Source organism: Chrysochloris asiatica, unplaced genomic scaffold (assembly GCF_000296735.1).
Source record: "Chrysochloris asiatica unplaced genomic scaffold, ChrAsi1.0 scaffold00102, whole genome shotgun sequence".
NCBI classification, from domain to species: Eukaryota; Metazoa; Chordata; class Mammalia; order Afrosoricida; family Chrysochloridae; genus Chrysochloris; species Chrysochloris asiatica.
The window spans coordinates 2060444-2073328 of NW_006408620.1; the positions used below are offsets into that span (position 1 = coordinate 2060444).

The window sequence follows — 12885 nt, forward strand, 5'->3', positions numbered from 1 at the left end:
CATGAGGCCACAGGACAGTGGGGCCAACTTTTGCTGTTGAGAGAATCTTTCTTGCTTGGGGAGGAAGGTGAGAAGGTCACGGAGTTCAGGTAGTAAGTCAGGGGGCTACCCTTGCCCAGTCTGTGATCTTGATTAATTACTGAGAACCTCTGGGCCTCACTTTTCTCATCTGTAAAATGGGAATGAAAACACTTAACCACTGACTTTGTGGGAGAATTGGAAATCGTTTCTCTGTATTCTCCCCACAGATAATTATTGATCATCTTTTCTATCCCAGCCTCTGTGTGAGGAGATGGAAAAGCAGCAGAGAACCACCCAGAGCAGCTGGGCCTTGCAGTCTCAAAGGGGAAGATGAGTTAGTGAACAGGGAAAGTTATGTGACAAGTGCTGTGTTGAGAAATAAAACAGGGGTGCAGAGTGTGCACCGTCTTTTATATGAAGTGATGGGGTCAGTTAGGGTCTCACTGATAAGAAGTCATTGAAGCAGAGACCTGGGGCCAGCCATGTGATGATCTGTGAGGAAGAACCTCCCAAGCAGAGGACTCTGATGGGGGGTAGGTGATGGGCAGCAGATGAAATGGACCAGGCTTTCTTGTGAGGAACCAGGAAGGGTTTAAACTGAGGAGGGATGTGATTCGATTTTAAGAGAACCACTCTGGCTGCTGCATGGAAAACATCCCACAGGGAGTAAGGGTGAGACACTTGGAGGTGTTTGTCTCACTTTGCCTGTGCACCCTCCCCACTGTCCGGGATTGCCGGTCTTCGGGCGCCTCTGGGGACCCATGTCTAGTGACCCTGTGGTCTTAACCAGGAGGCTGGGGTGGCTCCTTTTTTTAGGAGCCCCCACCTCAGGAGCTCACAGGCAGGAGGTGTTGTTTACCCCCACACTCACCTGGTCTATCCCCAGTTTTTGCAGATTGTTTGTATAGCTGCATATTAACGCTCTTACTGATCCAAACTGCATTCATGTTTATTGTAAAAAATTCCAACATTCTAGAGGCATCCCTAATGTAGAAAGCTATACTCTGTCCACCAGAGGTAACTAACTTCTTAAAAGTTTGGAGTTTCTTCCTTCACATTGCTTTCAATGAGTATGTGAGCACATGAAATAGGTCCCTGGAGATGGACACCATACTTGGAAAAGTAGAGGGTCCGTGAAAAAGTGGAAGACCTTCCAAGAGATGGAGTGACATAGAGGATGCAGTACTGGGCTCAGACATGGCAAAGACTGTGAGGGCCGCGCAGGACCAGGCAGTGGTGCAGCTGCTGTACGAGGGGTGGGGACTGACCTGACAGCACCCAACAACAACATACACATATACACACACACATATACGTACACACACACACACACACACACACACACACATGCATAAGTGTGTGTCTATACATATATGTGTGTGTGTGTTGTCTAAGTGCCGTCAGATCACTTCAACTCATAGTGTGTGTATATGTTTCCAAGGAGTGGTTCGTGAGCTTGAACTGCTGACCTTGCAGTTCAAACTGACTTTGCAGTCTAGCACATTAACCCACAGCGCCACACCAGGACCACCTCCACCACCACACACACACACACACACACACACACACACACATATATATATATATGGAGTCCTCGTGTGGCGCCAGACTGCAAAGCTGTTTGAACTGCAAGGTTGGTGGTTCCTTGGAAACCCCATACAGGGTCTCTATGGGTTGAAACCGATTCAATGGCACTTAACAGCATATATTTATATATACATAAATATATGTTTATTGATTTTAAATGAAACATTATATATTAATCCTTTCAACTACTTTTCAAATTTTGTCAATACATGTAATGAATTTTTTCATGATGAAAAAACACCCTTATCTGGCTCAAAGTAGAAATGTGTGCAATGACAAAAAAAGCCAATGTTGTTATTTTATGTGCCATCGAGCCATTTCCAACTCAAAATGAGCCCTTATAGGGTTTCTGAGACTGGCCGGTAGGTTATTGAACTGCTGACCTTGCGGTTGGCTGGTTACTTTTCCAGCACCACAACTCAAAGTAAAAGTGGTGCTGGTGGTGTGCTGTCGAGTCGGTTCCCACTTGTAGCAACCCTATATAGGGTCTTCAAGGCTGTAAATGTTTACCGGAGCAGAAAGCCTCATCTTTCTTCCATGGAGCAATTGGTGGATTCGAACCGCTGACCTTGTGGTTAACCACCCCACCCCCATGGTTCACCATAAAATTCCCTTCGATACTACCTGCACAGACATTCACGTGATTAACATGTCGATGTTTTTCCTTTATTAAGTCCGCATTTTTAAAAAGGACACCAGTATGTTATTCATCCCTTCTTTTTCTCTAAAGCAGGGGTGAGGAACATCCACCGGCCATATAAGGCCACAGAATCATTTAGTTTGGCCTTGCCAGTGCAACCGCAACTCCAGCCATCACATTTTTTGTTGTTGTTGTTAAGTGCCGACAAGTCAGTCCTGACCCATAGCAGCCCTGTATAGGGTTTCCAAGGAGTGACTGGTGAGCTTGAACAACCGACCTTGCATTCCAGCGCATTAACTCACAGCACCATACCTGGACTGCCAGCCATTACGTTGTTGTTGTTAAGTCCTGTGGAGTCGGTTCCGATTCACAGTGATCGTACACAGGGTTTCCGAGGCTGCGAATCTTTACAGGAGCAGAAAGCCTCATCTTTCTCTCGCGGAACAGCTGGTAGTTTTGAACTGCTGACCTTAAGGTTCACAGCCCGATTGGTAACCACTATGTTTGACCAAATGTAGCAGGCTAATTTTTTTTTTTTTTTTAAGTTTTTATTGTGAATTGAGTGAAAGTTTACAGGGCAGATCATCAGTTTTACATTCAACAAGCAGGCTAATTTTTAAAGGATAATTTTGTATAGCCTGTGAATGATGTTTAAATTTGGGCCAAAAAAATGTTTCCCGTGTGGCTCTGTGGGTTAATGTACCAGACTGCAAAGCCGTTTGAACTGCAAGGTTGGCAGTCCAAGCTTACCAGCTACTCCTTGGAAGCAGGGTCGCTATGGGTCAGAACCGACTCGATGGCATTTGGCAACAACACCTGCGCTCTAAAGTTTAAGCTGTTTCCTCTGGCTTTGAAACTCTGTTGACAGTTGTCTTCTGTACATCCCTGTGAATTATAAGGGCGGGGCTCTTCCCCTGAGTTGACACCTGTTCTCTTCTGTGGGTATGTAGTTTACCCGCGGACCTGCTTCTGGAGTGACCCTGGTTACTATGAAAGGATGGAGGTTGGTAGCCAAGGACTTCTTGGCTCTGGTCCCTTCACTCCTTCCTGGAGTCCTGTTCTCAGAAGTGAGCCCCTGATGGCCCTGGACTGAGAACTGGATGCACCCAGGACCATGGAATCCTGGGCTCGGTGCTCGGCCCCTTGTAAATGCTTACTAAATGCTAGTTCCATTGTTAGCCATTTCATGGACTCTTAACTGGGGCAGCTTGCAGAATGTTTAAACACAGGCTTCTGGAGTTAAGGGTGTTTGTGTTTTGTCTTCCTGGTCCCAATAATATTTCCCAGAGTGTTGGAAGTATTAAAAAATATATATATATATATATATTTTTTTTTTTTAAAAAAAGATTTTTCCTTTCAATCCTCTGTTAATATTTTCCAATTTGGCAAGGAAGAAATATAGGAAATGTCATTTTGTGCTGGTTAGATTACAAGTGGGATTAAGCCTCTCTTAACTTTTGTCCTGGCGTGGCGCTGGACGAATGTCAAGAGAGGGTGACGTGACGCTGCAGGTTAATGTATGGGACTGCAAGGTCCATTTGAACTGCAAGGTCAAAGGTTCAAGCTTACCAGCCCCTCCTAGGGAACTATGAGTCGGAACTGACTCGACGGCACTTAACAACAACCCAACAACAACAATGGTCAGTCTCCCTCTTTAACCAAGACGCCCCAGTGTTGGAGACTCGCTGCCTTCATTCTAGAATCTATTACAAGAGTGTTGTCTTTACTGGATTTTATTGTTGTTTTTGCTTTTTGATCAATTCCTTATTTGAGTGGTTTCAGATTTGACTTTTCCATTTGTAATGATAAGGATAGAATTTATTGTATTTAATGTAAATGATAGAATTTATTGACCATAGTTTAGGGATTTAACCAGATAAATAATTTACTTAGTAAGTGCTTTTTAATAGTAATATTAAAAAGTGAGGGAGTTTAAAGTAATCATCTTGAAGTTGTCATGGCCCTCACCATGTCATCTGGGGGAACAGCATTAAGTGGCTCCGCTCAGTACAGGACCTGGGAGAGCTCACCACAGGGTCAGGGCCCTGCCTGATACCCCATCCCTCCTGGTGATACCAGGTCTCTGCTATGGTCCATGGGTCTTCCAGGAGAGAGGCTGACGAACTTCCGGTTCTCGTGCTTTATCTCCCTGGGTCTCCGAGGAACGCTTGCTTTTTTTTTTTTGATGTGGGTCTGGCGAATTATAATCACCAAAAAGTACTGTGCCCGTACTCTGGAGTGTACAACCCAGTGTTGTTGTTGTTGTTATGTGCCGTGGAGTCGGTTCCGACTCATAGCGACCCTGTACAGGGTTTCCGAGGCTGTAAATCTTTACGGGAGCAGAAAGCCTCATCTTTCTCCCGTGGAACAGCTGGTAGTTTCGAACTGCTGACCTTGCAGTTCGCAGCCCGTTTCGTAACCACTACGCTACCGGAGCTCCTTGTACAATCCGGTAAGGTTCATTATATTCACCATGCTGGGCAACCATCGTTGTTGTCAAGTGCCATCTATTTCTAAAAAAATGTTATCACCCTAAGCAGAGACCCTTCCCACCTAAGCAATAACTCAGCATCCTGCCCTACCCCCAGCCCCTTGTAACCACAGGTCAACTTGTGACTCTTTGCATTTTCTGTTCTAGAAATTTCAAATGTTGTTGTTTAGTGCCAACAAGTCAGTTTTGACTCAGCAACCCTGTACAGTGTTTCCAAGGAGCAGTTGGTGCATTTGAACCATAGACCTTGCATTCAAACCAACTTTGCGGTCCAGTGCTTACCCTATAGCATCACACTAGGACTCCACATAAAAGGAATTTGAACCACAAGGTTGGCAGTTCAAATCCACCAGCTGCACCTTGGAATCCCTACATAGGGTCGCTATGAGTTGGGACTGACTTGACGGCACCTTACATACATACATACGTTTTGCAGGTTTGTCCATGTCCTAGCACAGATCAGAGCTTCATTTCTGGTTATGGCTGAATAATATCCCAATGTGTCAATATAGAGAAGCCCTGGTGGTGTAGTGGTTAAGCGCTCGACTTCTAACTACAAGGTCAGTGGTTCGAACCCATCAGCCACTCTGCAGGAGAAGGATGAAGCAGGCTGTGGCAGACATATGGGGAGTGCTTTTGGGTTGCTGAGTAAGTATCAATTTGACAACAGTGGTTCCTAGTGTGGCGCTGGAGGGTCAGCACTGGACTGCTAACTGCAAGGTCGGCGGTTCAAACCCACCAGTCACTCCCTGGAAACCCTATCCAGAGTCACTGTGAGTTGGACCAAGGACAGCACTAAAGAAAGCATTTAACAGCATTTAACATGAATATACTACTTCCGTTTATATGTTCATCTGCTGATGGACACTTTGTTTCCACCTTTGACTCTTGTGAATAATTCTTCAGTCAATATTAGCATGCAAGTGTTTTGTGTTTCTGCTTTCAGTTCTTTTGGGTAAATCCATAGGAGCGGAATGGATGAGTCATTAATTCTACACGTAATATTTTACAGAGCCAGAGACTTTTCTACAGTGGGTGCGCCATTTTACCCTCCCACCAGCCATGGGAGAGGGCTCATTTCTCCACATCCACATCTCCACTTGTTACTCTTTGCTTTTCTAGTAATAGCCTTGAAACTTGACATTTTAAGAGATAGTCTTTAGACACTGGCAGGCAGTTTTTACTGCTGAATGCCCCGTGTGTTGTTGATTTGATTTCTTTTCATCTTCCAACAGGCTTTAGAAATGGCCTCTGTTTTTGCTTACTATTTTACCACAGAATAGGGTGAAGCAGCGTAGTGGGTTACAAGTTGTTTATTAACCGCAAGGTCAGCAGTTCAAGTCTACCAGGTATTCCAAAGGAGAAAGATGAGGCTTTCTGCTCCCATAAAAATTTATAGGCAGGGTCATTATGAGTTGGAACTGACCACACAACTACCAATGTGTCTGAAGACATACAGTTACTAAATCTGACCAAGCTGGAAAACTTCAAACTCATGAGTCTTCGTGGTACTTCTTGGAGAAATTTGGAAAGATTTTATATTGTTTTGCTTTTCATTTATGTGCATAATAAAAACCCCACACTAAAAGACAGGGCTGTTGTGGTTAGGATGATATAGCCACAGCAATCTAAGGCATTATAACTTCTAGGTTAGATATGAGATGAAGATCACAAAGTCTTATCAACCCAGAGTAATGGAATGTCTCATAGTGGAAATCTCAGCTCAGAAGACTTCAAAAACCTCTGGCACCACCAGGTCAGTTTTGACTCACAGCCACCCGAGGCTGTCGTCTTTATGGGAGCAGACAGCCCCATTTCTCCTGTAGAGTGGCTGTGGGGTGTGAACTGCGTGTCTTGCCGTTAGCAGTTCAGTGCTTATCCTACAGCACCAACAGGGCTCCTGGGAAGGAGATTTATTATTTTTTAAATGTTTTATTGTGAATTATGTGATAGTTTACATGGGAGAACATTGGTTTTACATTCATTCTATCGTATATCGTCTCGTTGCCATGGTTACAATCCCCTCCATGCATCATCGACCAACCAAAGGGTATATACCCTGCAATCCTTCCCCCGTACCCCCTAGGTCTTCAGCACACAGTCGCTCTCCCTCTCTGGATCTAAAGTCTCCAGCTGCTCCATCGCTCCACGTCATCATCTCTGCTTCCATTTCAGGCATCACTGCTTCTCTGGGTAGGGTCCTGCTCTCTGCTCTTCTCCCTTGATGGTCCTAGGGACCTCCGCCCCTAGACTGCAAAGTTAATCACTGGGAAGGAGATTTATATCTTAGCATCTCTATGTAATGTAGGCCAAGACTTAAGGGGCTAGGGGAGGAATGGACTGCATGTTACCTAAAATAAGCTATTTTTTCTTTAAGGACATTCAAGAAGTCTTGGTGGGTGTATGCCATCGAATCGGTTTCAACTCATAGCACCCCAGCATAGAGTTTCTTAAGCTATAAATCTCCACAGGAGTAGAAAGCCTTATTTTTCTCCCATGGAGTGGCTGGTAGATTCAAACTGCTGGCCTTGCAGTTAGCAGCCCAACAAGTAGCCCACAATGCCACCAGAGCTCCATTTTCAAGATGTGGTTATGTGCCGTCGAGTCAGTTCAACTCATAGCGACCCTGTATAGGATTTCTGAGGCTGTACATCTTTGTGGGAGCAGCTGGTAGATTTGAACTTCTGACCTTGCAGTTAATAGCCCAACTCATAACCCACTACGCTACCAGAGCACCTTGTTTTGAGGTAGATGTAGAGAAATTTTGATGGGAGTGTTGTTGTTGACTGTCTAGTTGACGCCAACCCATAGTGACCATATAAAGGGTTTCCGAGGAGTGGCTGGTGAGCTTGAACAGCAAACCTTACAGTTCAATCGGCTTTGCAGTCTGGCGCATTAACCCACAGCGCCACACCAGGACTCCGGTGGAATTGGTGGTCATGAATTGCCTCTCCTGTACCAAGTCCTTGCTTTCTCACCCATGCCTCCCAAAAATGCCCTGCCAAGTTGCTAACACCCAGTTTGAAATGAGGGCTCAGAAAGGTTAGGCTAGGCCTCTGCAATGCAGTTACTTCATATAAGTCATGTACCAATAGTATTTATAACTCCCATCAAACAACGTTCTGGCCCTTCTGGGTCTGGTTAAGGGAAGGTGGGAGACGATGCTGACAGGATGATGGGATTCAGTTGTGAATGGTTAGCAGGGTCACCTGGGTTTGTAAAACACTGGCACTCCAATAAAAGTGTATAAAATGAACCAACGCAGAAGCAAGAAGGGGGGGGGGAAGAATCTCACTGCCATCAAAGAGAGAAAGTCAGGAGTGGAGTGTGTCCTTTGGATCCAGAGATGGACCCTCCTCTATCCAGGGGCAGAAAGCTGGCACCCTAGAGGAGTGGCAGAGGTGTAGCGGCAGCAGAGCCAGAGCCTGAGGTGGAGTGTCGGACTCCCCCTGCCCACAGAGCAGGAGGTGGCCTGGCGGACTCCCCGGCCCATAGAGCCAGAGGTGGAGTGGCGGACTCCCCGGCCCCCACAGCCGGAGGTGGAGTGACGGACTTCTCTGAGCTGGGTGCCTTTGGGCCAACTTGTTTGCAGACTGGGGTGTCTTGATTGGTGAGCTACACTTGATTGGTGAGCTACATTTGCTGACCCATAGGTCTCAGAGCAGAGCACCTTTAGGCAGAGGTGTATAGTGAGTGGAATGTCTTTTGGGCATTTATCAACTTTGTAACACTGCCGAAGAAGGGCAGAGGCCAGGCTGAGTCAGAGAGAGGCTGCCTGTGAGCACATCCTACTGGAAGAACTGAGCCTTGAACATTCCTGACTCTGAATTTGTAACCTTTTAACTTCCCTAGTAAACCCCATAACTGAGTATGGTGTCTTGAGTTCTGAATGGCTGTTGGAATGAACCAACAAACCCAGTTGAGTTTGAGAATACCCCAGGTGGGATGGTTGAGGTCATCTATTTTTTGGCAGCAACACAGCTAGCAAAGGGTTTTCCAAACCCAGGCCTGGCTGGTTTTAATCACGACAGATCCCCAAATGAGAAATAGGAATACTGATTTATAAGAGCCGCCGAAGGTCGTACAAACTTTAGATTCTCCATTTGAAAATGCCTCCCTGTAACTAACCTCAATGTTCATTTCTGTAAAATGAGGATGAGGATCAAAATCGCCTTGTAAACTGTACTCAAAACATAAAAAGAGCAAAAAAAACCCCAAAACACCCCCAAACCCACTGACATGAAGTCGGTTCCGACTCATCATAACCCCACAGTGGCAGAGTAGAATGTTCCAAGACTGTAAATCGCTCATTTTTCTCCCTTGGAGCGACTGGTAGGTTCGAACAGCTGACCTTTCAGTTAGTAGCCCGGTGCTTAACCCACTGTGCCAAAGCTGTAGTGTCCTGCAAACGCAGTTTACGGCCTTTCCTGCCTTTCTCTATCCTGGCTTTCCCTCACGTCTCCATAGGGCCCTGTTCTAACCTCAGTTTCCCCACCTTTTCCAGGACCCACGGAGAACAAGTGCCAGGAACTCATGTGCAAGTGTGACCAGGAGGTTGCTCATTGCTTAGCCCAAGCCGAGTACAACCTGAAGCACCTCTTCTACCCCTATTTCTTATGTGAGCAAGACTCGCCCAAGTGTAATTGAGTAGCCTGACTTGAAACATACTTTTTTGTACAAGGAAATAAATCTCCTGTTCATGGATCCAACAACGGAGTTCAGTTCTCTGACAGAGGGCACTGAGGCCAAGTGATAAAGCTGCAAGGCTGGTGTTTGCCTTTTCTCTCCCCTCCCGGAACTCGACGCGGGTGTCTGTTTGGTTTCCAGTTTGATAAAGGTCAAAAGTCCCATGTCTGTTTTATAAGGACACAACTGGTTCTATGACAGTGCTGGATCAGGTAACATTTCTGAAATGTAACCCTTGTGAAAAGATGAGCTTTGTCTTCTGCCCGGCTCCGGATGAGAGGAAGCCAGATAGGAATGCTATTCCCCCAGCCTGGCCTCAGTCTAGGCTCCAAGACTCTTCACCCTTGTGAAGTGCAAGTCGAGTGGATTTTAACGTCCCCCCTGACACTGAGTCGATTCCAACGCCTAGTGACCCCATAGGACAGAGTGGAACTGTCCCCTTACGGTTTCCAAGGCTGTAATTTCCCAGAACAGACATCTTTCTCTCCCCCAGAGTGGGCGCTGGGTTCAAACTGCCTTTCCATTTCCAGCCAACGGCTTTAATCACTGCACCACCAGACTCTCTAGGCTTTTCACTAAGAGTGTTGGTGGTTATATGCCATGGAGTCAGTTCCGATTTATAGTGACCCTGTATACGGTTTCTTGTTGGCACTTAGCAACATCATAGCGTTTCCAAGGCTACCATTATGAGAGCAGAAAGTGTCAAGTTTCTTCCGCAGAGTGGCTAAGTTTGAACTGCTGACCTTAATGGTTAGCAACCCAGTTTGTAACCCACTACTCTACCAGAGCTCCTTAGCTAAGCAAGTATTACTTCCTAAGTTCATCCACCTTTTAACTGTTAAAATCTATTTCCCAGCTTCCGAAGTAGTACATCCACTTTGCTTAAAACAAAATAGAAGTATAAAGCAGAAATGTCAACCCTCCTCCCCATATTCCAGAAATAATCACATTTTACCCCTATTTTAGCGGCTGTCCTTTGGACTTTTCTAGATTAAAAAAAATTGATACCATTCTGTGATATTCATAACCCTTTCTCCAAGTCCTTAAAGAAATCTTTGGAAACTTTGTTTTTAAAGTGTTATGTGGTGCTGTGGGTTAATGTGCTGGACTAAAAAGCCGGTTTGAAGGTTTGAACTGTAAGGTGGGCGGGTCAAGCTCACCAGCCGTTCCTCATAAACCTTATACAGGATTGCTGTTGGTCGGAACTGACTCTAAGCACCTAACAAAATCCATCTGGTAGACACCCTTTGTAGATTACTTTTAGATATTGGGGCTGTTTTCAAAGTTTTAGCAATTATTGCTTCAGTAAGGAGTCCTGGTGTGGTGCTGTGGGCTAATGCGTCAGACTGCAAAGTCAGTTTGAACTGCAAGGTTGGCACTTCAAGCTTACCAGCTGCTCCTTGGAAACCCTATACAGGGTCGTTATGGGCCAGAATTGAGCTCTGGTAGCGTAGTGGTTACAAATTGGGCCGCGAATCTTAAGGTCAGCAGTTTAAAACTACTAGCTATTCCACAGGAGAAAGATGAGGCTTTCTGCTCCGGTAAAGATTTACAGCCTCAGAAACCCTGTGCAGGGTCGCTATGGATTGGAATCTACTCAAGAGCATTTAAGAAGTCTAGAGAGTAAATTATTCCTTACTCCAGATTTAGATCAAAGGGTTTGAATATTTGCAATTGACACCCTGCCCTTTGACACACCCGAGCCTGTGGTCCTCCTCTGGGCCTGCCTCCCTCCTGCTGGTGATAAAGAGAGCCCAGCATGTTTGCTTTAGGTCAGGGCAGCAAGAGTATTGTGTATCCTTGTGGAGAGGGTGGAGTGTGTGGGAAGACAGGGAGTGAGGGGGAAGGGGGGCATTAGACTGGGGCTTTGTAACCACAGTACAGCCCAGGGTCAGGTGTGTTGTGAGGGCTTTAGTTGGGGCCCCACCCCAAAATATGTGTGGCAAACCCTCATTTCTATGCTTGTGGTTCTCCTCCCCTTTGGGAATGACTGCCTTTGTGACATGAATGAGGCAGGATTAGTGTGGGGCAGGTTTTGTTGTTAAGTGCCGTTGAGTCGATCCCGGCCCATAGCGACCCTGTATAGGGTTTCCCAAGAGCGGCTGGTGAGCTTGAACTGCTGACCTTGCAGTTCAAATGGCTTTGCAGTCTGGCACATTAGAGAGATTAAATTAGCGAGTAGGCAGAGGTGGGGGAAAGGAGGTGTAAAGACACAGGAGGATCTCTTAGGAGCCAAAGCTCAGAGCAAAGGCCCTTCCTCCAGAGCCTCCCCCTAGAGCCTAGTCCCCTAAACTGTGAGAGGATACATTTGCTTCTTCAAGGCCCCCACTGTGGTAATTGTCGTGGCAACACTAGAGAACTCAAATGTGAGTTAAACACGTCCAGCCAGGCAGCCTTTGGGGGTCTACTGAGCAAACATGTTGTTGTTGTTAAGTACCGTGGAGTCAGTTCCGACTCACAGCGACCCTGCACAGGGTTTCCAAGGCTGTAAATCTTTATGGGAGCAGAAAGCAAGCCTCATTTATCTCCCGTGGAACAGCTGGTAGTTTCGAACTGCCGACCTTGAGGTTAGCAGCCCAATTCGTAACCACTACTCTACATGAGGTGGAAGAAAACCCTCCTCCCTCCTTTCTTTCACTGGGGGGCCCTTGGCAAGCAGCCACAGCAGGTTTGGGGGATGTGAGCCTGACTACCACAATTATACTTGACAGACTTTTCTACACAGTCATTTTTTCTCTGGATCAGAGAAGTCTGAATCTGTATACATATAAAAAAATCTTTATTTTTATCTCAAGTAATTTCTTCAAACTTTTTCAGATGCAAAGTATGACAGATACCTCATTCAAAGACACAAAGGACCAGTGAATGGTTCAGGGGTATTACAAAAACCCTTTGGCTGCAAGCTTTCTCTCTTCAGGGCCAGTCTACTGAGAGAGTGTGTTTACATCTGCCATTGTCCCACTGAAGGAAGTAGAAGGCCAGGGTTCCCGTCCAGCCGCTCTGTGTGTACAAGTCCAGCACTTGGTAATTATAATTACCACAACAGGACAGTGAAGGCAGACAGTGTAAGGTCAATTTACAAAATGTTTCCTGGAAAAGAGCTGTCCTGGGATTTATTTTACAGAATAAATCTTCAAAACAAAACAAAATAATTTTAAGGTAGCAGTGAGGCAGCTGAGCCTGCTGTGAATTAAACCCTTTGCCGCTGAGTCAGATTTGGACTCGTAACAACCCAGAGAAAGAGGAGAACTGTCCCACATGGTTTCCAAGGCTATCATCTTCAGGAAGCAGATTTCCACAGCTTTCTTCCGCGACGTGGCTGATCTTCCGCCGCCAGAACTCCTTTGGCATCAGCTTACCCGTATCCTGCTTTGTCCCCTTACTCAGAGAAATGGATCCAAACGTCAGTCATTACAAGTAGAGACCGTGCTGCAGGTCTCCAGCTGCGCCCATCTTCAAG

The 12885-nt window shown here is 46.0% G+C and overlaps 1 protein-coding gene across 1 annotated transcript in view; it reads left to right on the forward strand.

Moving 5' to 3' along the window:
* LOC102822467 overlaps positions 1-9386 on the forward strand; it is a 45637-nt gene extending 36251 nt beyond the window's left edge. The window contains exon 8 of the mRNA XM_006867238.1: positions 9244-9386. Within this exon, the coding sequence (XP_006867300.1) occupies positions 9244-9386 (143 nt within the window). The remainder of the gene's footprint in view (positions 1-9243) is intronic.
* The last annotated feature ends 3499 nt before the right edge of the window (positions 9387-12885 follow it).